General features: G+C 33.7%; 5 protein-coding genes and 1 non-coding gene across 6 annotated transcripts; 2 read left to right on the forward strand and 4 right to left on the reverse strand.

Annotated features, from left to right (window-relative positions):
* Positions 1–1,099: 1,099 nt before the first annotated feature.
* LOC102622853 (uncharacterized) lies at positions 1,100–4,476 on the reverse strand. The gene is made up of 4 exons (XM_006475756.3): positions 3,460–4,476; positions 1,820–1,984; positions 1,676–1,727; positions 1,100–1,598 (listed from the first exon to the last, which is right to left on the reverse strand). Exons 1-4 carry the CDS (start codon positions 3,717–3,719, stop codon positions 1,509–1,511), a joined length of 567 nt encoding a protein of 188 aa, XP_006475819.1. The 5' UTR covers positions 3,720–4,476; the 3' UTR covers positions 1,100–1,508.
* A 617-nt stretch (positions 4,477–5,093) lies between these two features.
* Positions 5,094–10,178, reverse strand: LOC102622560 (mediator of RNA polymerase II transcription subunit 17). The gene is made up of 8 exons (XM_006475755.4): positions 9,918–10,178; positions 9,451–9,661; positions 8,535–8,648; positions 8,359–8,444; positions 7,701–8,082; positions 7,151–7,615; positions 6,752–7,054; positions 5,094–5,741 (listed from the first exon to the last, which is right to left on the reverse strand). The coding sequence occupies exons 1-8, from the start codon at positions 10,004–10,006 to the stop codon at positions 5,418–5,420; spliced, it is 1,974 nt and encodes a 657-aa protein (XP_006475818.1). The 5' UTR covers positions 10,007–10,178; the 3' UTR covers positions 5,094–5,417.
* A 5,215-nt stretch (positions 10,179–15,393) lies between these two features.
* Positions 15,394–15,500, reverse strand: LOC112498041 (small nucleolar RNA R71). The gene has a single exon (XR_003065126.1). It is a non-coding gene; the product is annotated as a small nucleolar RNA R71 (small nucleolar RNA).
* A 6,977-nt stretch (positions 15,501–22,477) lies between these two features.
* Positions 22,478–23,633, forward strand: LOC102622259 (hypothetical protein). Its single transcript, XM_006475754.4, has 3 exons — positions 22,478–22,827; positions 22,942–23,050; positions 23,141–23,633. Exons 1-3 carry the CDS (start codon positions 22,673–22,675, stop codon positions 23,459–23,461), a joined length of 585 nt encoding a protein of 194 aa, XP_006475817.1. The 5' UTR covers positions 22,478–22,672; the 3' UTR covers positions 23,462–23,633.
* A 132-nt stretch (positions 23,634–23,765) lies between these two features.
* Positions 23,766–25,104, forward strand: LOC102629469 (glyoxylase I 4-like). The gene is made up of 3 exons (XM_052438479.1): positions 23,766–24,512; positions 24,608–24,717; positions 24,832–25,104. The coding sequence occupies exons 1-3, from the start codon at positions 24,359–24,361 to the stop codon at positions 25,102–25,104; spliced, it is 537 nt and encodes a 178-aa protein (XP_052294439.1). The 5' UTR covers positions 23,766–24,358.
* A 712-nt stretch (positions 25,105–25,816) lies between these two features.
* On the reverse strand, positions 25,817–26,254 carry LOC127901353 (secreted RxLR effector protein 161-like). The gene has a single exon (XM_052438482.1). It carries the CDS (start codon positions 26,252–26,254, stop codon positions 25,817–25,819), a length of 438 nt encoding a protein of 145 aa, XP_052294442.1.
* Positions 26,255–26,553: the final 299 nt, after the last annotated feature.

Raw genomic sequence — 26,553 nt, forward strand, 5'->3', positions numbered from 1 at the left:
CATGCACAACATTGTTTATCCCACGCTCCAAAACCCAGCAGAAAAGTTATGGTCATAAATCTAGGATTAGCCTAAATAATCTTCTGTGACGAAGCTAAAGCCTAAAGCGAGAGATAAACAAGATCCCAGCTTCTCGAGTCTGTCATTTAGTCAAAATTTGATAGACATTAAAACAGCAATTTATGTTCCTCTGCATGAGAACTTTGAAACAACAGAATTTACGCCTAAAATTTGATGCCATTTGTCCAAACTCTAGCTATGCGCAGATGTCCTACATGCATGAACTTGGCAAAGCCTACTGAGAGTTCTTAGCCCATATTCGGTTGGAAGAAATGAGAGCAGATGAGAGGAATGAAAATGAGAGAAAGGAGAGAAAATGAGAGAAAAAAATATCAATTTCATTTTCATTATTTAGTTTAATATAAAATTCATCTTTTCTACTCTTATTTCTTTCTCCTCTTTTTCTCTCCTCTCCTTTTATTTCTTTAAAACTAAACTTACCATTAAATTTTAGCTAATTTTTATAGGCTGGTTTAACGCTTTTGGCGCTCGTCTTTTGCTTCTCTTTTAACAGAAATACAAAGTTTCACGGGACACTCCAGAAACGTGGAGTTGGTACAGTTTCTAGTCACTGCTGATATCTTTGGCTTCAAATTTCTCACCTAATCAATGTTGTCTTCGTTCAAATGGATGAGCATCTGTGTATTGTCGTCTACAGTCGAAAGCACAAGCAGCATGATAAAACAAACGGCTGATAACTGATAAAGAGTCCGTCATTAAGTATACTAATGCCTTTGCATTGCTGGCAATTTCACGAGCTGTCTCCACGTGTTGCATGAAAAACAAGTTTCATTCAAGCAAATCAAGCCAGCCTCTTACTTTTGCACAAAAGAGTTCTCAGTGCTCTGGTAAAGCGAGATGGCTCACAATAATTGACTACGGCACTGAAACTGGGAATTGCACCCACTCGTTGATCTCTTAAAAATGAATAATATTCTAGACTCCCGAGTATGTCTGTGCAATGACAAAGCAATGAATTTGTTCTAAGTGACCCAACCAACCAAATAACCAAGGAGAAAAGAAAACCAGAGATCAGAGGTAGTTTTAACAAGAAATTTTTTATTTCACAACTATTAATTCCAGTGTGCGACAGAATATAGTATAACAAAAGTGTGGCAAAATTACCAAAGAATGTCAACCGAACTCAACTGTGTGTCTACAACTAAATGATTCCCACAGGCACCTGACCAAAAAAAAATAAAAGAGACCATGCTATGACAGCAACAGAACTATGAGATCACCTTCAACTGTGCATCATCAAAATAACATGTCTAAAAGCTGACTGAATAAAAGACAATCAGCTATTATCTTTGTTAACCATGATATGGTAGTCAATGCTCTGGATGCATCACAGTTTGGGAAGCAAAACTTCAATATGTAACCAGCGCCCTCATCCGTCTATCTCTTTATCTAAGTCAGTATCATTACTTACATCATCTTCAGGAAGTCTAATCTATGCGGAATGCATCATTTTGTGGTCTCAATGTCCCAATCATAGAATGGGGGAATATAACCATGGAAGCCATAAACAATGTGAACTGCGGTAAAATAAACAGTAATTAGGCAGTCTCCATGATTATAATATTATACACCCATAAAAATTCATAAAACGTACCAAGAGAGGAAGGGTCAGAAAACTCCAAATTGGCCACAGAGCAAAGGAAAGCCTAATTGGACAAGAAGTTAGCTGAGCAGATATAGTCTCATAAATTCCATGTCATAAGCTTTTAAAGAAGATGAATAAAATGGTTCCTCTTACAAGAAAAAAGAGACAACTCCAAGCAGGGTAACATATGGCAAAGCAGAGATACAGAATGATTCCCACTTCTCATCAAATCTCCTGACGTTCCACACTAACATACTTGTATAAAAGAAGAAGGCAACATTCAACCCAACTAATACCATCCCGAGGTACAGAGGTAATCTACAGCAGAAATCAAAGACACATAAATAAACATACAGTTTCTCAATCTTGGGCAGTTAAACATATAAAGAAGAGTTCTATTGTACTTTTCACTGCAGAAAGTAGAATCTTCTAATACGTGGTCATAGCCATAACAAACTAGTGCTGGATGATGAAATTAGCAACTGATGAAGAGAATAAGCCAATGATTTGGTTGAATTGGAAATACTCCACCCTATACAGCAAAAGATGCCCTAACTGAAGTGAAATCACATCATACAGAATATCCAATATGTTGGTTCAATTGGAATCCTCCATTTATTACAGCAAAAGCTACTGTAACTAGAAAAGCTTTAAAAAAATACATTATATGCAATATGCCAAAGAGTTTGTTAAATGGGATCTCCCCACTTTATAGTGATAAAGTTAAAAAGAAAGTTTTAATGAGAGTAAAGCTAACTAGAGTAGACCTAAGCTCTTATGTAACTGAAACAATTCCATAGACATTAAAAAATAGGCGAGACTTGACATTCATGAAATATGCAACTTCATCATTATAAATTAATGAAGACTGAAAATTTTATCTGATACCTAGTAAGAGAATGCTACCATAACGGATCGGTATAAATTGAAGACATTCAAGCAAATCAAAACAAAAAGGAAACACATGAATAAATAAAAGAGATAAACATGAATTGCATGAACGAGATAACACTTGAGTCTGCTCCCCAAGAAGGACTGCTACTTTTCTTACTACAATAATTTCATACTTCATAAGCCACAGAACTCAACACCTATGTTGAAGGCAGAAATTCCTGGTGTTTGAATATTGAAAACCTTAAAGTGGGACCAGGAAACAAATTGACACTGACATAATTCCTTAATACTCTGATCAGATCCTGTAGGAGATATAAGTTTAACTTTGTTATTGACTGTTTCAAGCCAATTCTATTTTGTGCAACTGCATTCATAGGTTTTCATAAGAATCTTCCCTAAGTTACATTATACCCAGTTTTAAGCATGCATATGAATGCAATAACTCTGTAACATTTAACACTATCGCAAAAGTAGTAAGCCGTGTTCCTCAGATGTTAAATATCAAAACTCACATAAAGATAAAAATCACCAGAGTTCAAAAAAAATATTTCATACTTGAGGATGCGCACTATGATGATAATATCTCACGCTCCATAATCATACCTAACATTCCAAATTATGCTTTACAATCAAGAGTAGTCTCTTTCCCAGTCATGCAGTTCATTCAGTTTTTAATACTAGAAGAATTTCAGGCAGTTGAACCTGACATACATGAATGCGATAAAAATATTTGAAAACATAAACCAATACAAACACTCAATAATAGGGAATAAACAGTTGCAAGTAACAGAATCCCATAACCCACTACCACATAGAACTTACAGCAGAAAACAACTGAACCATGTTTCGTCCAGCATTAAATCAACAACACAGAATCAAATAACAAAGGATGAATTTACCTTCGAATTCGCTCGTCATGCCACAAAAGATAGATGAAATTAGAATGCCGGTCACCATAATAGATAATAAACAATGCAGAAGCAATCCAAAGCACATTCTCCAAAATCTCAACCCACGTTTTCGCTCTAGGAATTGACGGTGAAAAAGGCTGTGGCCTAGAGCATGCATCATCTTCAAGATCATCACCACTCGAGGCATAGCCCTGACTATGCCTTTGCCTCATATATCCACCAGCTACCGGGGTACTCCCGCCAGACATTTTATTTCACTCACAGTAAAAGAATCACGACTAAGAGAAAACAAGAATCAATAGAACCTCTCCAATTTGTAAACCCACTTGTGAAATTCAATTGTCCATAGAATCTAAGCATAAATCATGTATCTTTTCAATTTCTAGAAAATCACCACCCAATGCCACCATCACGTTGGTTCCATATAATTCATTGAAAAGAAAAAAAAAATCGAATGCAAAACTTAAAGAAGAAAGAAGAAAAGAATTCAATCAATCAAATCAATGAATCTTGCATCATTTTTAAACCCATTAAATAAATCAAATTCCTAACAAACCCCAGCTCATAAATGTGATCATTAACTTGAAAAAAAAAAAAGAATTTCAAAACTTAAATTTAAACAACAAACCCCTATAGAGCCCCGGAAAATCTTAAAACCCCACAATTGAGATTCAAAATTCTCTTCGATGTCCACGTAGCAATTCCTTTGGTTTCACCGGTATGCTGCGGTTAATTAATGCGAAAGAGGCAAAACGACAGGGGTAATAAAGTCCTTTTATTTTTCTATTTTGTGCTGCGCGTGTTTCTTGTTGGTGACGATATGGGATCTACCATTATTTGTAACGGAATGTTGAAGAATATAAAAAAGCGAATTGATGGGGAGCAAAGCAACCGAGAGGGCAAGAGAGGATACTTTTCGTGTTGTGCCTTTTTAAGATTTTTTATTTTGGAACTTTCTACATTATAATTCAATAAGCTTTTTTTTTTTTTTTTTTTTTTTTGGGAATATCTTTCTCTTCATTTTTCTTGTCAAATTTGAGAAATTTAATTATGGGTTTTCATGTTGATTCGGTGGTTAATCAACTTAGATCATTGATCGATCACATTGAATTGATGATTACCGGATCTTCAGAACGTGTCACGTGCTGATTGGTAAGAATCTGATGTGTAAAATTGAAAAGGAGTATTTTGTTCCTTGTCAAAGTGTCGTGTCATTTTGGGTAAGCAATAGGTGGTGGATTAGTTAGGTGGATCATCACGCTTTCATCACTCCGTTTGTAATAATTAGTGATCATCTTCCCATACAAGCTTAACCCAGAAAAAAAAAAAAAAAAAAAAGTCTCTTGCTTTTCTATGTGAATCACATTTACAACCTGGAGGGTGGAACAGGGATTCATAACCTCAGCATAAACAAAAAGTTAAAAAGAATGAGAGGCTTCTTCAATTTAGGACTTTGCTAGCTTACAGAATCTGTAAGTTACAGACTGCAGCATGAGCCGTTGGATGTGGTTGAACGTGGAGTGAGAAATTAAACAATGGAAAATCGGATGGTGGGCAGGTGGGAGATGTTAGTTACAGAGTCTGCACCATAGACTGGTCCATTAGCATCAGAAGTCAAAATCTCAATAAACCCACTTTGACTTGATGGAAATAAATAAGATGATAAAGACGGTTAACCATCCCAACAAATGGGAGGAATTGTGACAATTAAATGCTACAACTCTTGTTTTGTCCTAACTTTAAAATACTCCCCCACAAATAAAAAAGAAAAAAAAAATTCCCCATTTACAGCCATATCTATAACCGGTCTATACAGATACAGAGAATCAACTACTAGAATCACGTCTCCTATAAGAAAATAACGTATGAAAACTAATGATACATGAAACATGACCGACTACAAAAGAAAATAAGAGTTAATTTAAACAAGTGTGAGAGATGTATGATCAGTGGCTTCCACCTCCGCACAAACTAACCAAATCCATCAGCGTTGAGTATAAGACATCAAGAGACAAATGGCCCAAGAATTTCTTGTAATCAGAAGCATCATCAGAAATGTCTATACTGAGTTTTCTCTCTGCTGCAAAACCATCCTCCATTACCAACCACCATGAAATGCATCCACGCATGTCTTCTGGGTCCACATGAGCAACCAAGCTGACTGTTTCACCTTGGTCCAGCTCAAAGGACAAAGATAGAAAATCCCGATTTGCTTTTATTCCCACCATAAGAGCTTCCTCATGAAGCCAACGAATTACCTGGCTTGCGACCTATTGCAAAATTCAAGGACAACCACAATTATCTAAGAGATTGTTAAGCTAAATATTATCCATATCTACATAACCAATATGAAACATGAATGAAAAAACAGAGGCACATCCATAGACAGTAATATGATTTGCATAATGCAGTAGATCCTAAAGTTATTGAAATCCACTAGTCACTATTTATTACTCGAAAGCTCTTACATCACCAAAACTATTATATCCATGAATAGAAAACCACAGCAGACAAATTCTCATCCATTAACCAAGAGTTAGTTTTCAATATGCCACTTCACATTTGTAGAAAATCAGTAAACTGTCTGAAATTTGGGGTGAACATGCATCCAGCAAGCTTGCAACCAGGAATCATGCAAAAACAACTTCTAGCGTCAATTATAAAGGAGAAATATGTGCACTTCCCAATACTTCCTCCGTGAACATAATAGTGTAACATACTAATACTAGCCTTAGTATCCATAATTTAATAAGGCTGACATAAACAATGCAATTGAAAAGGCAAGGAACCAATTTAATAAGGCAATGTTACATCAAGCTGCAGAAGCACGCCCAGAAGTATTCACATTTTAACTAATAAATTACTTCTTATTTCATAACAAGTAAAATGAAAATCTCACCTTTTAAATAAACATGAAGTTGAAAAAAAATCATTGCATCAGCATAGATATGAGCTTGCCATCGAAGATAGAATCATAAACCAACCATTCTAATGCAAACCCTAATTACTTAACTAACCAAAACAAAGCTAGTTAACTAAAACATTTCTCAAATAGACTAGAATACATCTATTAAGTAAAGTCCCTTCATTATCCCACCTAAAAGCACACAGCAGCTTGCAAGAGAGAGAGAAAAGAACTGAAAGAAAAAGGAAAGAGAAAAGGAACAAACAGATATCAACTCAACTGAAAGACAAATTTTTCATGCTTTAAATCAATCTCTAACCTATGTCTCAGAAACTTTGATACCACTCCTAGAAATAAGATGAAGCAGCAAATCACCTGCTGTAGAATTATCACAGGAAGATCTGCCAAGTCACAGTCATATTTATTCATAGAAGACATGTCCTCAGATCTCCCTTTAAAAAGACCGACAACATTGGGTGTGCCTTCCCCCTCGACATGAATGCAATCATCATTTACCACCACATTAGTCCGAAAATGTGATTTAGCAGTTTCTGCTGTTCGCGAATTGGACTCTGCATGAAGAATGGACTGAGGAACTTTTAAGAAGACTGTCCATGAAGATGTTCGAGAATGCCAAGTGGGATGGGATACCAAATGAAGATAAGGAACCCCACAAACCTTGAGACATCACAGAAAATAAAATAAGGACAAGCTGGAGAGTAAAGAAAAGCAGAAAATGAGTAGCACACGTCCAAAGAGAGATAAGGATCATACCGCATTTTCTAGTTCCACGTGAACTTTGTTTGAAAATATTCTGTGAGCCAGAGACAGACAGAAATGACCAAGAAGACCAGACCCATCCTTCGTTGGTGGACCAGATACTCGAGTGCCAGTGGAAATGGGCTTATTTTTTGCTCTCCCATAAAGATACTCATGAAAAACTTGTTGCAGATAAATCTCATAAGTAAGAGGATTAGGATATCCTCCACTCTTTCTCAGAATATCATCCTTTTCTTCAGCTAACTTTACCCCATCATGTGAATCCAGAGGTAAAATTCCAGATTCGACGTTCTGGTTTACCCAACTGTCAACCGATAGATCACCCTGGTTGGACGGTATAAGTGATAGGAATATGGAGATTCCCAGACCTATGCCCAATTGTAAATAATTTTCTCTTATTCCAGTCACATTGACCCCTAATGATTGCTTAAATGCTTCACGATTCACTATATCAAAGACCTGAGGGGCCAGAAGAATCAAAGCGTTAAAGCAAGAGTCAAAATGTGATAAATGGATGCAAAATACAAAGAGAAAAAAACTCAACCTGTTCATAAAAAATTGCTTGATGAACCTCACGAAGAAGTGAATGTTTTTCTCTAACACACTCATCATCATTCACAGACTCCTTAGCTTCTTTAGATGGACGAGGTGAGCAAGAATTTTTGACCTTACTGCATTGCTTAGAACTATCTCCGGACTGAACACCAAGGAAACCAAAACGAAAAGAGCGGCATGAATTTGGGGGTAAATTTATAGCCAGCATACCAGCAGAATCATGGTCAATGCGAATAGTGGATAGAGAAGATGGACGTGAAACAGGTGCTGAATCATATAATGAATTGTCAAAAAGATCAATAGTAAAGCCTTCATTTCCTGAAGCTGGAGCTGCCACACGCTGCCGTTTAACTTTCCAGTTTTGCTGCAATCTATTTGCTTGTCAGGAATAAACTAGATAAGTAATGGGTTGAAGAAATAACGAAAGACACAGTCGTGTAAAAATTAGTTTCTTAGTTTCTGGATGTAAATAAATTTAGAGGAGAATACATAATTGTAACACTTTTTCAGAGCAAATATTATTTTCCATATGAATGAAGAAAATTTTGATATGATATCCACAAAAGATGCAATGCTTACATTTGGCAATATGATTATGCATTAAACCAGTGTATTCAATACTTGATAAGAAAATGAGGGAAACTCACCTGATAAGAGCACCATAGAATCTTGCCTCCTTAGCAATTTGCTGTTCCAATGATTTGGCAGACTGTTTAAAATATATACCTAGATGCTGCGACAGAAGCAACACATATTAAGAAACTACAAAAATAATAAAAAGGAAAAAGAAGATGCAGTATCATAAGAACAAAGAAGAAAATACTCGGTAGCACTGTAGCTTAGTTGCTGCAGAGACAGAAAGATCAGAGAGAACTTCATTAGGTAATGCCTTTGGTCTGGTCATGCCAGCCACCGTTACAGCATCGTTAGCTTCCACCTATGCACATCAAATTGATTTCTGATGTTAACATTCACTGTTTATCTTTTAAATGGCACTTTCCACTTCCCAATGAGTACTTGAAACAATGATCTGAATCGGTTACAACAAGTAAAAGCCAAACCTAGAGCAAAGGAAATTAGAAAAAAAAATTCTAAATTATTGACTTGCAAGGTTTGATGGATAAAAAATTTCCGTCCATTTTCAATTATACATTTGGATATAACTACAAGACAGAGAACTGATATCTCAATTTTGAGCCTTAAGAGTTAAGATCTTTTGACTAGCCCTCCTCCCCCAACCCCATCCCAATGCACAAGAAGAAAATATGGAGCAAATAGTTATATCAGACTCGATCAAGAAAAATTCTCACTGTTTTAGTTACTACCGGGCAGTAAAATCCATAAACGAAGTTTAACTTGGCTATATTTAGCTCATTTCACAGAAACCAAGCACTTTCACTTTCACTGTCTCATTCACAATCTGATCTAAAATCCAAACACACCAAACCAACCCACACTTTCAGCAATACAGTAACGTTTTAAAAAGAAACCATAAAATTCGCTAAAGAGGAAGAGGGTATATTGCGATTGAGGAGCTAAGGCTTTTGATCCACAGCTAATATCAATTGAAACCACTGGCTGCCAGGTATAGGTTGTTTAGTGGTTTCTAGAAAGTAGTTACCAAATAAAAGGGAATGTCTACTAAACAGAAGCAAGACAGTTGCAACGGTACTCAGATAGTAATTCACAATGCACCCAATTATCAATCAACAATCCGAAGCAACAATTGAGTAGCTTACAGTGTTGATAAGGTCTATAATGACAGAGAGCTCCTGGTGAGCAAACTGCAAGTTCTCCACCATATTCTGCCACTGCCATGGCGTAGTAGTGGCCGACGAGCTGCTTTCTTTTGAACTCTTCTTCAGCCTCTTGTTATCATCTTTCTCCACTGCCCACGCAAAGTCTATTCTCCGTATCAACGACTCTCGCTTCTCATCATAACCTACATCTCTGATTAATCACACGCAAAATACTCCCTAAATCAACATCATTTCAAGAACCCTAAAAATGAAAAAAAAAAATATACATATATATTATAAACAATTATGTATCTTTTGTTAAGGATAATTCCTGTACCTACAGCAGATTAAATATGAAACAAATTATAGAAAATTATACCTTCGAATAATGCTTAATTTGTTTTGATTTTGGAGGATTTATTTAATGAGAAACGAAACAAAAGGAGTTTTTAAGAGAGGGAACGTACGGAGGGAATCGTTCAGCGCCAGTTTCTTCAATGGCGTCTAAGCGTTTCACGGGAAGCTTGTCGACGGAGATTTCCAGATTTCCGTTCATTTTTCTCTGGCTGATTTTCCCGGAAAAAAATAAAAAAACAGTAACGAAAATTTTAAAGAGAGTTCACTTTCGATATTTGAAGGCCGAGAGGCAAGCGGCGAGCTTTCTTTCCATTTTTCCTTTATTTTTTTTTTAAACAGAGAAATTTATAAAATAGGGAGATTTAAAAATATGCAAAAATTTGTCAAACTTTTTTTTTTTCAAAATTTAAGAAATTAGACTGGACTAATTGAATTAATTTTAGGAAAAAAATCAAATATACTAACATTAACTTATTAATTATTAGATATGAATAAAATTATGTTATTTATATGGTCCGCCTGCGTTGCAACAGTTGCAACGTACAATACTATTTATCTTCATCCGAAAATACGGCAGGATTAAAAATAATTGAATTAAAAGTGATTGAATCTAACGATTGGAGTTAGAAAGTGAATAAACAGAGGAGCTGACTACTAAAACAAATTGTACAAAACAATAGATTAAATATCGAAATTTTTTCCACATTGTGGAAGTTGTGAGCATCTAAACATTTTCCACTCCTTAGAAATTGCGATGACCGAGATTTTTTCCATCCCCCACCCACAAATTGCGATCGTGAAGTTTCAATTTGGATGTGTGCGGACTCAGTGATAAAAGACGTCAATTAAAGCAAATAGAAATTTCGAAATAGGCACATCTCATTATGTGAAAATAAAGTTAATATGTCGTCCGTTTGATCTGTTGTTGTGGCTTTGGGGCGGACGCAGCAGGAAATGCACCCAAAAAAAAAAAAAGATTAATTATGTTTGAAAGAGAAAGACGGTAGTAGTTAGCCCAGAAAAAGCTGCTTACGTTTAGTTGTTAGATGAAAATTAAGGTGAGATTAGATTAGTAAGAAGGAGTGATTGTTTAATTTCATTGCAAGAATCTTTATATTGAAGGAGCGAGTGGGAGGAAATTAATTTGTTGGAGAAAGTGAACAAGAATCCATGAGTGAGCTATACCGGGCTGCAGCCCGTTATAAAAAAGGCCAAAAAAAAAAAAAAAAAAATCAAATATGTTAGTTAAATTTATAATCATGCCACTAATAATTAATTACAAGAGTGCCATTGAAACCAAAAAATCGATTGTCCCCTTCACGATTCTTCATCTTCTTCGTCTTCCAATTTCTTGGTCTTTGTATATTTTTCTACTGGTATGCTTTCCCAACTTATATAAAAGTCTTTTTTTTTTTTTTTGTGAATTGTGATGGATTTTACCAGTTTGCTCTATATTCTATTTTGATTCATTATTTTGAATTTCTAATTGGCTATTTAGTTTTTGTGATTGGTTTTACTGATTTGCTCTGTAATTTGTTTTGATTCATTAGTTTGTAAAGTTTCAATTTTGATTGCTATCCATATACGTCCTTGTAAAACTCAAGCAAATTGAATTTAATAGCTGTACAACTTTTAAAATGGAATTATTAATTGTTTAATAATTAAATTGTTTGATTGGCTTAATAATTAAAGATGAACAAAATTAAATTGTTTAATTTATTTAAGCATGCTAATTAAGCTTGTAATTATTAATTTATTAATTAATTCTTATGTAGTTTCGTGTTATAGTTTCGAACTAATTGATTTATTTTACATATTTTTTTTAATTTATTATTTTGAATGTTTGATTGTATAAGAATTAATAAATACAACAATAATTAGTAAAAATATAACAATAATAATAGAAAAAAGTTTAATACTCATTCGAAAGTATCATGGCTTAAATTGAAAAACGTAAGATAATGAAGAAAAAGGCAATGGGAAGCCTGTTTGCATTTGTTTCTTTTGCCACATAAGCTTTTGATTGTTCGAGTATTTTTATACACACGTGTTTTTTTTTTTTCTTTCAACGATCATTTTTAGAAAATTCGGAACTACATAAGTCAATCAAACATTTTATATTATTAGCCCGCTCATGGATCCGCCACTAATATTAATATGTTCGGTCTCTCTAATAATGACCATACACATAAACTTGATGCAAATTTTTAGAAAAATGAAGCAATGAACACAATAGATATATTGTCGCACAACACATTGGGGACTATGTATCAGTCAATGTATCAATAGTTTTACACAAATTCTGCTAGTTTCTTACAATAGTTGTCACATTACACTCTCTGTGGGATATCTAATACAGTCAAATGCAATTGATTAAGCATACACACTTCACCCATGACTAATTTAAGGTTCTGGTTGTGCAACTTGTACATGAAATATTGGAACATGATTTATAAAGATAGATCCAAGAACTGTATTTCAAATTAGTATCCCCTCACAATGCCACACAGTTGACAAATATCAACAGTAAAAAAGGCAACATGACACATACAAAATTTCAAGGGAATCCCCGTACCTGTCCTACACCCAAAACACTTCAATTCAAGCTACTTGGGGGATGTTCCTGATAATCCCCGAATTTGTCACCAATAAAACCCCACACCCATCACAATATATTTCAATTTGCAGACAAATTCTAACTTTCAAATTTTAATGTCCATTCTCTTCTTTTAATAAATTCAATATTTTCCAACATTTGGATTTTAAAGAATAAATTACAAACTATAAAAATCCAACTATGAAACATGTTTATTCCAACTATGACAAATCAAAATAAGTCTATTTTGACGACTCATTTCACCGAAAATTTCCAATTTACTATTTTAGTTTTAATTTTTGTACAAAAATGAATTTGTTAAGAAGAATCCACTAATAGGTCACCCAAAATGTGAGTATAATGACACGGAACCATGTTTAAAATTTCATAGAAAAAATAGTTGTCTTTCAATGTATTATACAAGGCTGCAACTTACTGAAATTCCATTCATTATAATCATATAATAGCCAATTGCATGCACTACTAATTACTCATCATCAATATAATATAGTACCAAAAGTCAGCATCTATTACTAGCGTAAAGCATTTCCCTTTGCCTTCAAAATGTGATTAACATTAACCTATTTCCCAATGTTTTGTTTCCTTCTTTAGACGGCAATGGCTATTGATGTGCTAATAATTTTCATATTATTTTAATGCTTCTATAACTTAATTTTATATTAAATTATATTTTATTACATTAATTTTTATATTTTATATTGAGAATATTTAAGTGGAAATAATTGCGAATTGTGGAAGAAAAAAAGGAAAAGGAATAAAAATAAATAAATCAATGAAGATTTAATTAACCATTAAACATGCATGCACGTGGGCAGCATTATAGAACTAATTGACAATTTAAATGGCAAGCACGTGCATGGGCTTAAAATTGGTTAAGCTTGGCTTGTTTTAAATCCTTTTCATTTAAGGATTTTGAGGTGGCGCAACAATATAAAAAGAAAATTTAAGAGGGCAGCCGCACGAAGATTTGGAGCCAAGAATGAATTAAAAGAAGAAAGCATTCTTGTGATGGGATTTGGCCAAATCTTTATTAGCTTATTAATTGAACAAGTCACGTGCATGCATGAAAGAATAAGGCGGCCTGGCTTTTGGTTTTAATTCTTTCCATATAACGATTTAAAGGCCACAATTGAGCCACTTCGGCCTTGGTCGGAGTGGTGGGCTGCTGCCCTCACAATGCTTGTGAGGGCAGCGGTTCAAGCCCCCACAAAAGTATTTGTGAGGGCTAACGTGCTTATTTGTTTAATATTTCAAAAATTTCCTCTCCCTCGTGCAATACGAGTGGAGTATGGACATCCCTCTTCTGTAAGGGATCATTTGTCTGGGCATGTACTTCACAGAATTCAATGTAATAATATAAGTCCCAATCATGTATTTCTGATTGTAAATATCAGTGTAATATATCTGCTATAATAGCAGTTGTAACTATCTGTGTAATGCAGTAATATGATGATTAATCAGTATTAAAAAAAAAAGGCTACAATTGAAGCTACAAAAAGGGCCAAGAGGAAGAAGAGGGGACCGACTTAAAAAGAAGCAGCAGCCACACTTTTAAGTAAAAGGCCGAGAGTAGCAAGAAGGAGGAGGATGAAGACGCGTTAATTCTTGAGTTTTTCTTTCTCTCTTCTCAATTATCTTTCTTAAATGCTCCCAATTAAATTTATGGATTCTCTTTATATTTTTATGAACTAATTTATTTTACTAGGCTACAATGTAGCCTAATTATGAAGATTTAATTCCATAAATCTATGTTATTTGTAGTTTATTATTCCATGGTTGAGTGGTCATTATTGTGTTTAATGCTTTTAAATATCCGACCATTTAAATGATTTGAGAATGCATAATGAAACCGAGAGGAGATTTATGTATTTTTGCTCTGTGTAATGGATGTCATAAATTGAATGAAAGACAAAGATGTGTCAACGTGATTCATGCAGTTTTTCTAAAAATTTCCATGGAGTTTAATGAATCTTTGCGTATTTAAATTCACATAGAGATATAATGAGGTTGATATGTGAATGTATTTTTTTATATTACTCCAGATAGGATATTGAATAGATTATGGAAATTCACTGTCAACATGGGTAATAAACTTTCATAGCATAGATGGAGGATTAAATTGGATTGGTTATGGTGAAATCATATGTCCTAGTGTCTTAATCTTTTAGTGAGTTTTATTACTGCTTGCATATTTATTTAATTTTTAGTTATTTTATTTTATTTTATTTTTAATCTAAATTCACTTATTTGGTTATTCAAATAAATTAGGGTTATAATAATTTCGGTAAATAATAGGATATACAATTTTTGTGGGACGATACTCTACTCTTCATTATATTACTTGTGCCGACTAGTACACTTGCTAATTTACGCATCAAGTTTTTGGCGCCGTTGCCAGTGATTGTTTGGATTAGTATTGATACCAACGAACCTTAGTTTAATTTGAATTTTATTTTTATTATTTTTAATTTAATTTAATTTTTTGTTTAATTTTATGAGATGTTCAAGAAGTTTTGATTTATTGCCTTTTGATCCAGCGATTGAACGTACGTGTAGAAGGCTTAATAGAGAAAGGAGAGAAGCTTTACAGGAAATGAGGATGTGAGACCTTTAAGAGATTATGTTGTGCCTATAGTTAATGGTGCTTGCTCAAGCATTGCACGCCATACCGTTCAAACCAATAATTTTGAAATTAAGCCAGCCAAAATCCAGATAATTCATACGCCAGTACAATTTGTCGGGATGCTGAATGATGATCCAAATGCTCATATTGCAAGTTTCTTTAAAATTTGTGACATATTTAAGCAAAATGGTGTTCAGACAATGCTATTAGGCTTGGGCTTTTCTCGTTCTCACTGAGGGATAAAGCAAAAGAGTGGTTGAACTCACTCCATGCTGGAACAATGACTACATGGGATGGTTTTGCACAGAAGTTTTTAGCAAAGTACTTTCCTCCAGTAAAAACAGCCAAATTGAGAAATGACATCACTACCTTTAATCAGTTCAAGATGGAATCATTATATGAAGCATGGGAGAGATATAAAGACCTACTGAGAAAATATCCACATCATGGTCTACCAGTTTGGCTTCAGGTACAGACATTTTACAATGGTTCGGGATCCAATACCAGAACAATGATTGATGTTGCAGCATGAGGAACGTTAATGGGAAAAACACCAAAAGCAGCTTATGAATTATTAGAGGAGATGACCTCTAATAATTACCAGTGGTCTTCAGAGCGACTAATAGCAAGGAGAGCTATAGGAGTCCATAAGGCTATGTAAACACCTCTTACACTCACTCCCTTATATCAGTTAAGTGTCTATCGATCTCTTTGATGGTCAACACTCGGATTTGTGGATTCTTCTTGCTCACCATGCTGGCGTGTAAAAGATAAAGGAAACATGGAATTGTCATACAATCCGACAACCCTTGAAACACCCTTATTAAGACTTCATAATATTAGTCTTATCTTCTCTTTTATTACTTCAACTACTAAAATATGCAAGAGTTGTACAAAATGATATACCAACGCCATATAGTTGAAAATAGCATTAAAACGACACCACTACCTTCACTCCATCAATATAACAATGCTTATTGACCAACTCCAACTGATGATAGATTTACGACAACCAATTGAAATTAAAAAACGAGTAAAAGGAATACGGAATACCTCAATCTCACTACTTTTTATATTCCTCTTGCATGACTGATTGCAGAGTGGAAATTGCAGTATATGTGTGATAGAGGAATAATAATATGACATTCTCCAACCATAATCATCCGGAATAAACAAACATGCTAGTGCCTCAAAGTGACACAACCATGAACAACAACTCGTGGTCAATAAAGAATTTGAAGATTAGAATTTGTAATATTCATTTATAAACTCAATAAACATTTTATTCAACTGAAAGTTAGCTGCTATAGATCAATTTTGTAAGCCGTTGTCTCTTGAATTATATAAACTTAGGTCTTACACCAATAGTTGAATACTTTCAATAGAGAAGATGTCGTTTGTCATATTTACACACAATATATATAATGAGTTTATCCTTTCTAAAGAAAAAGACTTCTTCAATTCTAAATGGTGTGGTGACTCTTGTTTCTGCATTTTAGAACTAAATATTTGTGATCTTGCAATATTAATATTTAGGACCATAATAGCATCATCATCTCCCTATGTTTTTTAACCAGTTGCTCCATCTCTCTCCTTCTCCCTCTCCCTCAAAACATCTACACACAGCCAGGCAGGGGCGGATTCCCCTTGGGACGTCCCCACTGAAAAAATAATAATTCTTTTATTAGTTAATTTAATTATCCTAAAATTTCTAATAAATTTTTCTTAAACCCCCAATAATTTATATTCAAGTCCCTAATACATATTTACGCTCAAATTCTCACACTCCAAATTTTTAAAACAAATCAAAAGAGATGGACTTTACAAACTAAAATCAAGCCCAAAAACATCAATATTAATTAAATTTTTAAACATAAATATTAATATTAGTGTAGAGAGAGCATTTTCAGCTATGAACATTTTGAAGAATCGGTTACGAAGCCAAATGAGAGAGCAATGGATGAATGATAGTTTGGTTGTTACATAGAAAAAGACTTATTTAATAATATTGATAATGATGTTGTAATGCAAAGTTATCAATGTATGAAAACTCATAAAGGACAATTGTCAACATATTTTGAAGTATAAAAACTCTTTCAAATTTATATATTTATTACTTTTTAAATTTTTTTATGTTATCGTTGAATAAGCCCCCAATCAATCAATATACTAACTCCGCCCTTACAGCCAGGAATGGATGTAGCACATGACCAGTGGGGGCTCAAACCCCCACTGGCCAAAAAAAAAATTTAAAAATAAAAGAGAAAAATATTTTAATTTTCTAATTAATCCCCATTAAATTTATTAAAATAGTCACTATAAAATATAATCCCCCATAAAATTTAAATTTTGACTTTTAAAAAATATAAAAACCTATATTTTAATTAAAAATAATGATAGCCCACCACCCAAAATATTTTCTATTCTAAAAAATATGGTTAATTCTTCCAGTTTATATAATAATAGTAGAACGAACGTTTTCAGTAATAAAACTCATGAAGAATCATCTTTGGAATCGGATGGGATAAGTGATAGTTTGGCTGTTTATACAGGAAATAATAAATTTAATAATATTGATAACGAGTCTATTGCATAACATTTTTAAAATATAAAAATACATAGAGACTAATTATAAAGGTATTAGCAAATATTTTAGATATTCAAAATTTTAGTTTATATATTTTACTATTATCTAATTTAGCCCCCGGTAAATTATTTTTGTAGATTCGTCACTGACACATCAGGCATACGTGGAAACAATTTAAAACACAAATAATGTATCTAAAACCATTAAGTTATAAGCTAAATGTTGTAATTGGCTAACAAATATATGTCCTTTCATAACTAAAATTGTAATTAGAAAATGTATTTACCGGACGTTGTGAATTTTAAATCGTACTACGGGCAACTTGCATGAAACTGCCTCCCAAATCGTATCTACCGCATTACTAGGCTGAGATGGATACTGATATTCAAAGTGTTGAACAACTTCCTAGCTACAAATCTCACCTTCTCTGACTTTAACAAATAAACGTAACCGGCCCTCCAATCTATTTACCAACGCCATACTCTTTCAAAGGAACTTAACCTTTTTATTTTTTTTTCAAGAATTACCTACTGCATTACTTTTGAACGGCACAACAACAGAGCAAACAGACGCGATATTCACTCTGGTTTCACCCTATCTCAGTCTGGGTTGTAGTTGCCCGCTACAATACCAATCTTGCAATCGGATTCATATCCATGCCAGCCATGTTCTTTATTCGAACCATTGATATCTTTTCCCCTCCCCCCCCCCCCCCCAAGAAATTATGATTGTTTTCTTCCGATTTCGCTATCTCCAAATTGATTCTCAAACGAAATCAGTTACACCTGATGCAGTAACAAAATCGCCATTGAATTCATACGGCTTACAGCCCAATCTGCAACATACGTGAATGAACGAAATCTTTTCCCCCAAAGAATTTGCAATCGTTTTTTTTTTTTTTTCTATTTACGTGTCTCCAGATTAATTCTCAATTGCGATACGTTAAACCCCAATTTTTTTTTTTCATCAATAAAACGGAATACGTTCTAATTGCGATGCATTTTGTGAACTTGACTCTCCCCATCACATGAATACATAACCGGTTTCAACGGTTGCCGGTCAACTCCTCATTTAAAATTTATGTAACTCCAAGTGTTAGATTGAGTCACTTTTAATCCAACGGTATTTTCGAATGACGAAAAATAGTATTGCACGTTGCAGCAGTTGCAACGTAGTGAGTCCTTGTTTATAAAAGAAAATTAACGATTTGGTTGTCAAGCTTGTAATGATTATTGAGTGGTATCATCATCTTATTGAATTTTAGTTAATGTTTCAATGACTAAATTCAAACATTGAAATTCGGATTTTATTAAAAGAGTTGGCCTTTTGACAACCCTAAAAATTTCACCATAAAACTCTTTTTTAATTGAAATTATCAAAATAATCTAAATTAAGTTATTTCAGTTCTTTTTTAATGAAAATTTAATTAAACGCTTAAATAAAAATTTTCTTTTTAGAAAGTTTTTTACATCCATCCCAATTCAAAGTTTATATTGATATTTTAAATTTTAATTGATTTTTTTTGAGAAACTTATAAGAATTTAGAATTATAAAAATAGAAATTATAAAAAATAAATTTCAAATTTTATATTTTTAAAATAAAAAAGTTAAACGAAATATTTTTTTTAGAGGAAAATTTCATGATAAAATAATTGATTTTGATATATGGTTAGTATAACTTAATTTAGGTGTATTGTATGAAATTAAAATTTAAATGGGATGTTATAAGAATTTAAAAGGGGTGTTCAAAGCTCCTCTCTAATGAAAATTATATTTGGGCCAAAGAGATACAAGATTGTCGGACCTTGTTGGATCTTTGATAGTTCTTGGTCCCATTTATTATGACTGTTTTTTTTTCTTTCTTTCTTCTTTTTTTAAATTTCATGAAATTTTTTAATTCAAAATTTACTCTCTTTTTTTTTTTTCTCCTTTTCATCATGCTTCCATAAACAATGTTCTTATATCATCACTTGACAGTAAATTCAAAAATTTGAAATTATTATATAAAGATGATCTTGCGATGTGTTATTCAATTCAATTACTTGTACCAGATTTGTTATTAAATCAAGTCAATTCCAACCAAACCCAAGCCACCATTTCCACTTATCCATGCTTGACAGTCTTTTTTATTGAAAAATAAAAAAAAAAACTAAAAGAGGGACTGAAGTAGAACTATAAAGTAAACAATTAACACAATATATCTTCACTCTACATCTCATTTCACTATTCAAAGTGTCTTTGTTAATTGGGGGGAATCTGTGGTGCAACTGTGGTATCGTGCCACAGTTGCATCCAACCGTTGGATGGCAATGGATCCCACCAATCTAAATGCATCCAACAGCTAGATGCAACTGTGGCACGGTACCACAGTTGCACCGTAGCCTGATCCTGTTAATTGATATGTTTCCAAAACTTTGAAACTCGCCTAGTCCAATTTTAGCCTAAACTCATATTTTTCTTAGGGGTCTCACTTTCAGTCACAATCCATATCGGTCCTTTATGCCAAGCTGTCGCACTTACCATATTGTTCCGTGTACCAAAAGTAGTATAAGCAACTGATGAGAAAATGACACGTGTTATTTTATTTAGGGTAACTCTTAATTTATTCTTTGCTTAAAATGATAATCTTTAATTTATCTTTAAAAATGTGAAAATGTCAATTTATCACTATATATCATTACAAAGACAAATAAATAAATAAGTAAATAAATGCACTCCTTATTTTTCTTCATCTTTTAAACGAAAATTATAATAAATTAAGATTTTCACATTTTTGAAGAATAAATTGATGATTGTCATTCTAGTGGGGGTGGATGATAAATTTAATTGAATTATCAATTTGTCTAAAGTGTGGCTCAAGTAGTGACATTAGAGGTAGCAATTTATCTACCAATTTTCAATATGCTTGTTATGACGTAATAGGGTTGTTGGATGGATGATAGACGTGGCAATCTCCAATGTATGGATAATTTTGTCAGCCTTGTAACCTAAAAACTGATGAGAAATTCAATTGCAATAGAACTTGTAAATTAGAGGACAAAATTGATTTTCTTTTTCTTTTTACTTGAAGTTGCATTAGGTACGTGATGTTAAATTCCAGCCATGGCCTTCCCCAGAAGCGATCAAATTGCAGGTACGCTTTCACTCTTTCATTAGCCGTAGAAGTGAATTTGAACTTGATGTACGCACAGAGCCGTACAAAGTGGCCCACAATTAATACAAAGATTGGCAATGTCCCAAAAATTAAATGAAAAAAAAAAAAATTCACACGTCACCCAAAATTCTGCTATAAGTTACTGATCAATTCAAACTCGTGCACTAAAAAATCATGCGGTTCGCTGACGTACGTGAACTTGCAAAGTAATTGATTGCAAACATATGCAATGGCTATCAGCTGTCATTATCTTATTTGTTTATTAATCATGACAGGTTGGCCAAGTTCGATCGATTAGTTGTATGCATTGGTTAGAAATTTATATGAACTTTATCACGCAACTCTTACAATTTTGACCATACAAAAAAAAAAATCTTAATGTTTAAAAGGTTGAGGCCATAAATGCAGTAAGAACTTTATACATGCAAATTGGAATGGTATAACAAATTAGTAGTATAATACGCTGCACTTATAAAGTTAAGATATAATACAAAGTTTGTATCCGCGGGACCAAATGTCAAATCAAGCTTATAATATTGCATGCTATCATATGTCTTCAAACTGAGTATCAGGATATCTCTTCAATATAGGCTGTCAGTTGAAATTCGAAGAGAATCGGATCAAAATATCAAATGAATCCTGGTAAAATAATAATATTTGGTACAATTACTCGTAATAATAGGCACAATGCGCTACTGCTCGTTGCATCATCTTTGCTAGCACTATATATATAGTACTTTTCTACTGCGGTTTAAAACCGCGGAATTTAAAAGAATTAATTTTTAATTAATTATCTTAAACTGTACGGTTTAAAAGTGTGTCTGCATTAAAAAAAATAATTGATCATGATAAATATTTAAAAGCATATTCAACTAGTTGTAGAACCGAAGCATCTCCAAGCAGGTCTATGCATATTTATGATTTATGACATAGAAACAAAATTCTTCAATTTGCAACAGCTCATGGATCATGATAACTCTATTGTTAGTATGACATTAATAACATCCTCTTCCTCTCTCTCTTTTTTAATATTTTTCTTATAAGTTAATTATTTCCTTGAGGATTAGTTTTAAGCTCTAAATTAAAATGTACATTTAAATCAAATTAAAGATGGAAAGACTAATGGGAAAAGTACAAGAAATAGATGCATGTTTTTGCGGTTTTTAGAGAGAGGATGTTGTTTAGAACAATTGAAATGAGGTTATTTTTAAACAACTATGGTTTGACCTAGTGGCTAGAGTCATTCCCTCACACTTGTGAGGGAAGTGGTTTGAGTTTCGGCAGACACATTGTAGGGATTTAATTTAAATTTATTTTCTCAAAACTTGAGTAAGAGGATGCTAATAGTTATGAATTTTCTGATATTATTTAATGGGGTACCCTTAATAAAGGAGTTTTAATTAATAGAATGTACAAGGGGTGCCAATTGCTCCACTTTATAGCAAAAATGTAAAACAAAAAAAGAAGTGGATATTATCCGATATTATTATTATCATTATTATATTTGCTTTTGTTTGAGTAATTTCTGACTCTGCATATAAGAATTAAGATATGTAAAGACTTGTCAACAGATCATATTAGTGCCAATCTAGATCCAAGTCATCGACATACATAGGAAATGCGTGTAACAATCATATCCATCCAAAAGCCTTACAAGAAAAGTACAGATGGCGAGAGAGAGAGAGAGACAGTCTCCAATCAAGTCCATATCTATATATACAGATGCCGCGCAAACCCGTAAAAGCCTGCGAAATTTAATTAATCAACAATATTTGTCGTAGCTGGCTGTAGCTTTTTAATTTCATCCCCGTTTCCTTCTCTTGATCTTCTTCACTTCCGTCATTTTTTGCCTTGTCCGTGCGTATTCCTGTCAGAATTTCACAAATGAAGGAAAGCGTTGAGAATCCTCTGTGTCTCAAGTCCTTGAATCACATATCACTTGTGTGTAGATCAGTTGAGGCGTCTCTTGATTTCTACCAAAACGTTCTTGGTTTCTTTCCCATCAGAAGGCCTGGTTCTTTTGATTTTGATGGTGCATGGTATTATTATTATTTTTGTATATCTACGTATATGTAACTCTTAATTGATGTTATTGAATATTTGGATATGTTTTGATAATATACCGACTGATTCATATATTTTGATATAAGCAGGCTGTTCAATTATGGCATGGGCATTCATCTCCTGAAATCTGAAGAGCCTGACAATTTGCCCAAGGCCGGCAAGAATATTAATCCCAAGGATAATCATATTTCTTTCCAAGTATTTCTCTCTCTCTCTCTCTCTCTCTATCTCTATATGTGCTTGAAATTAATAAATGATTAAACCACATGGGGTTGAATTTGTTGGCAGTGTGAGAACATGGCGATAGTGGAGAGAAGATTGAAGGAGATGAAGATAGATTACGTGAAGAGTCGGGTAGAGGAGGGTGGAATCAACGTTGATCAATTGTTTTTCCACGACCCAGATGGCTCGATGATTGAAATTTGCAACTGCGACGTCCTGCCTGTGGTGCCATTAGCAGGAGATGCCGTGAGGATCCGATCATGTACTTCGACTGTGAATTGCAATTTCCATCAGCAGCAGATACAACAAGAACCACAAATAAATCCACAGTCGTGCCTTTCTGATTCTATTCATGCGAAGGAAGATTTTCTTCATTTTGCTTCATGATTTTATAAATACAGACTTGTAAAAGCACAATGATTAAAGCTAGATTAATTCTTTATATCAGTATATATCAAGTAATTGAAGTCACGTGTGTATGTTTGTGAAATTTTGTGGGATGAAATCAGCAGAATGTCATAAGATTGATTGATATAACAGATTATTAAATATTGGACCAGTTTATCTCTGACAATTGTTAGTTGTAAATGAACTATCCAGATATAGCGATTACTTCAAGTTTGATAATAAAGGATAGTGAATTTACAACTTTTTTTTTATGCATTAATATGAATCATTACCCACAGCGTCATTTAATAAATTTTCAATGAAGGTTCAAGCAAAGCATTGCAACCTGCAAGATCACATTTTCAAGCAAATATATATCTTAAGAGATATCTCGTTTTATGCTCTAAGTTTAAACAAAAGTCCTACGCATGGTGTACTGTTTGTCTCATTCTCATATTCTAGCAAGATGAAATTCTTCTATACTTCTATTGCATTCAACAAACCCGGTGAAGCAAAAATTCTGGTTAAATCTCTTGCAATCTTATTTTCACACCAATTAATCTACAAGGGCCTGGGAGCAAGAAACCGGGTCAAAAATCTATTGAGGGTATATATAGTATTGAAATTTTTTTTTTCTTCTTTTCTTCTTTGAGTAATTTCTAACACTTGATCAAGCAACCATATATTGCTCAAACCCTGGAAGCAAAATTAATGCACATGTGGATGGAGAGACGAGAGTGATTTGCATATATAAATATATGTGAATTAAGCACGGCCATGAAAGCCTCCGAAAGATCCTCCCTTCTCTCTCTCTATATAGAATGAATCCACATTTGCAGCCTTCTCTAACGTTAATCTTGTTCCTAATTAAATAAACTTCCACTTGCAAACACAAAGATGAAGGAAAGCATGCAGAATCCTTTGAGTCTCAAGTCCTTGAATCACTTCTCACTTGTGTGTAGATCAGTTGAAAAGTCTCTTGATTTCTACCAAAATGTTATTGGTTTCCTTCCCATCAGGAGGCCTGGTTCTTTTGATTTTCATGGTGCATGGAAATGTATAAATATAACAGTAATCAATATTGATGAATTTAGGTTTAGTTTCATTGAATACTGACTTGTTGATATTTTGATTTGAAAAAAAGAAGGCTATTCAATTATGGCATTGGCATACATCTATTGAAATGTGAAGATCCTGATAGAATGCCCAGCATCAGCAAGATCATTAATCCCAAAGACAATCATATTTCTTTCCAAGTATTTGTCTTCTTTCACTATTATTATCTCTTTTATCTCCGATATGCACACTCAAAAGCATGTGCGAGCGATGTGCTTGAAATGATTAGTTATATGTACTTTACTTGTTGGCAGTGTGAGAACATGGCGACAGTGGAGAGAAAATTGACGGAGATGAAGATAGAGTACGTCAAAAGCAGGGTAGAGGAGGGTGGAATCTACGTTGATCAAGTGTTCTTTCACGACCCAGATGGCTCGATGATTGAGATTTGCAACTGTGACGTCCTGCCAGTGGTTCCACTAGCTGGAGATACCATCAGATCATGCTCAATTGTCAACTGCAATATCCAGCAGCGCAACAGCAGCGGCAGATTCAATAATGCAAATGAAACAGCAATGCCTTTCTAATTCTAATGAAGGCTTCTTTCGTCGTGCAAAATGATTAGAATAAATAGATTATGGATATTTATCACAAGTGCCTGGTAGTATAGGCTCTTTGTGTATGTATGTATTAGAAATACAATGGTTATGATAACTTGACCATTTAGTTCTTCATTAGTAGTTATTGAATTTTGATGATAAATGTATTTGGTTTTGCATATATAATTTATTTAACTGTTAGCTCCTTTGAAAAATTTTGAGGGTAAGACCAAGAGTAAGTTCTGTTACCCATTAGACAAGGATCAAACAAACATCTCAAGTGATATTTAGAAGACCTGTGAAATAAGAATACTAATGAATGAATGATTCTTGTTCATACTTTCTCATTAACTGTTACAGAATATATACACTTAGAAGGCCAATCAAAAAAGGAATCTAAAAAAAGAATCTCTAAATTATGTAAATTAATCCTAAAATATCTCACTAATATATGGTTTCCTAATATGACTAAATCAAATAATAAAGGAAAAGATATACCGAAAAATATCCACAATTAATTCACTAAATTCCAACACTCCCCCTCCAGTTTAGGAATAGATATTTTGCATTTCAAGCTTGCTAAGAAGACTTTCATGAGTTGACTTAGTAAACTTTTGGTCAGGATATTTGCTTCTTGTGCACGAGTAGAGTTGTAGCATAAATTGATACCTTTTCCTTCGATTTCATTCTTGATAAAACTTCAATCAATTCTAACATGTTTCATTTGATCGTGTTGGACTAGATTGTTCACAATGCTAACGGTAGATGTGCTGTCAGTATACAACTTAGTGGGAGAGCAAACTGTGATTTGCAAATCCTGCATTAACCTTTCCAACCATATAACCTCACACATTCCTTGTGTAATAACCCAAAATTCAGCTTCGGCACTACTCCTTGCCACAACTGTTTGTTTGTTACTCCTCCATGTAACCAAGTTACCACATAGCTTGGTGCAATGTCTTGAAGTTAACTTACAATCTTCACTTCCAGCCCAATCCACATCAACATATCTTTCAATACTCTTGCTCTCAGTTTTTAGAAACATTAGTCCTCTTCCCAGAGTTCCTTTAAGATACCTCAAAATATGATTTACAACCTCTAAATGTCTTTGAGTAGGTGAATACATATATTGGCTCATTACATTCACAGCGTATACAATATCAAGCCATGTGAGAGATAAGTAAATCAATCTACCAACCAAGCGTCAGTATTTTTCTACATCCACTGAAGGCTCATCATCTTTAATCTTGCTCTTCCCATTCTTCTCGAGTGGAGTTCTTACTGGTTTACACCTCAACTTCTCGATTTCTTCTCGTAGGTCAAGAGTGTAATTCCTCTAAGAAATGAAAAACCCTTTTTACTTCTAGCAACATCCATGTCGAGAAAATATTTCAAAGGTCCTAGATCTTTAACTTCAAATTCTTCCTTCAGTTGATT

This window comes from Citrus sinensis, chromosome 1 (genome assembly GCF_022201045.2).
Source record: "Citrus sinensis cultivar Valencia sweet orange chromosome 1, DVS_A1.0, whole genome shotgun sequence".
NCBI lineage: Eukaryota > Viridiplantae > Streptophyta > Magnoliopsida > Sapindales > Rutaceae > Citrus > Citrus sinensis.

Bases quoted from the DNA above. Each gene is read 5' to 3' on its own strand.
- LOC102622853 (XM_006475756.3), bottom strand. From the start codon at position 3,719: ATGTCTGGCGGGAGTACCCCGGTAGCTGGTGGATATATGAGGCAAAGG. The intron at 1,985-3,459 runs GTAAATTCATCC...TTTCTGCTGTAG, and splicing joins CATGACGAGCGAATTCGAAG to ATTACCTCTGTACCTCGGGA. The intron at 1,728-1,819 runs GTAAGAGGAACC...TTGTCCAATTAG, and splicing joins GGAGTTGTCTCTTTTTTCTT to GCTTTCCTTTGCTCTGTGGC.
- LOC102622560 (XM_006475755.4), bottom strand. From the start codon at position 10,006: ATGAACGGAAATCTGGAAATCTCCGTCGACAAGCTTCCCGTGAAACGC. The intron at 9,662-9,917 runs GTACGTTCCCTC...GTGATTAATCAG, and splicing joins GGCGCTGAACGATTCCCTCC to AGATGTAGGTTATGATGAGA. The intron at 8,445-8,534 runs GTATTTTCTTCT...CTTCTGTCGCAG, and splicing joins CTAAGCTACAGTGCTACCGA to CATCTAGGTATATATTTTAA.
- LOC102622259 (XM_006475754.4), top strand. From the start codon at position 22,673: ATGAAGGAAAGCGTTGAGAATCCTCTGTGTCTCAAGTCCTTGAATCAC. The intron at 22,828-22,941 runs GTATTATTATTA...TGATATAAGCAG, and splicing joins TTTGATTTTGATGGTGCATG to GCTGTTCAATTATGGCATGG. The intron at 23,051-23,140 runs GTATTTCTCTCT...ATTTGTTGGCAG, and splicing joins ATAATCATATTTCTTTCCAA to TGTGAGAACATGGCGATAGT.
- LOC102629469 (XM_052438479.1), top strand. From the start codon at position 24,359: ATGAAGGAAAGCATGCAGAATCCTTTGAGTCTCAAGTCCTTGAATCAC. The intron at 24,513-24,607 runs GGAAATGTATAA...TGAAAAAAAGAA, and splicing joins TTTTGATTTTCATGGTGCAT to GGCTATTCAATTATGGCATT. The intron at 24,718-24,831 runs GTATTTGTCTTC...ACTTGTTGGCAG, and splicing joins ACAATCATATTTCTTTCCAA to TGTGAGAACATGGCGACAGT.
- LOC127901353 (XM_052438482.1), bottom strand. From the start codon at position 26,254: ATGAGCCAATATATGTATTCACCTACTCAAAGACATTTAGAGGTTGTA.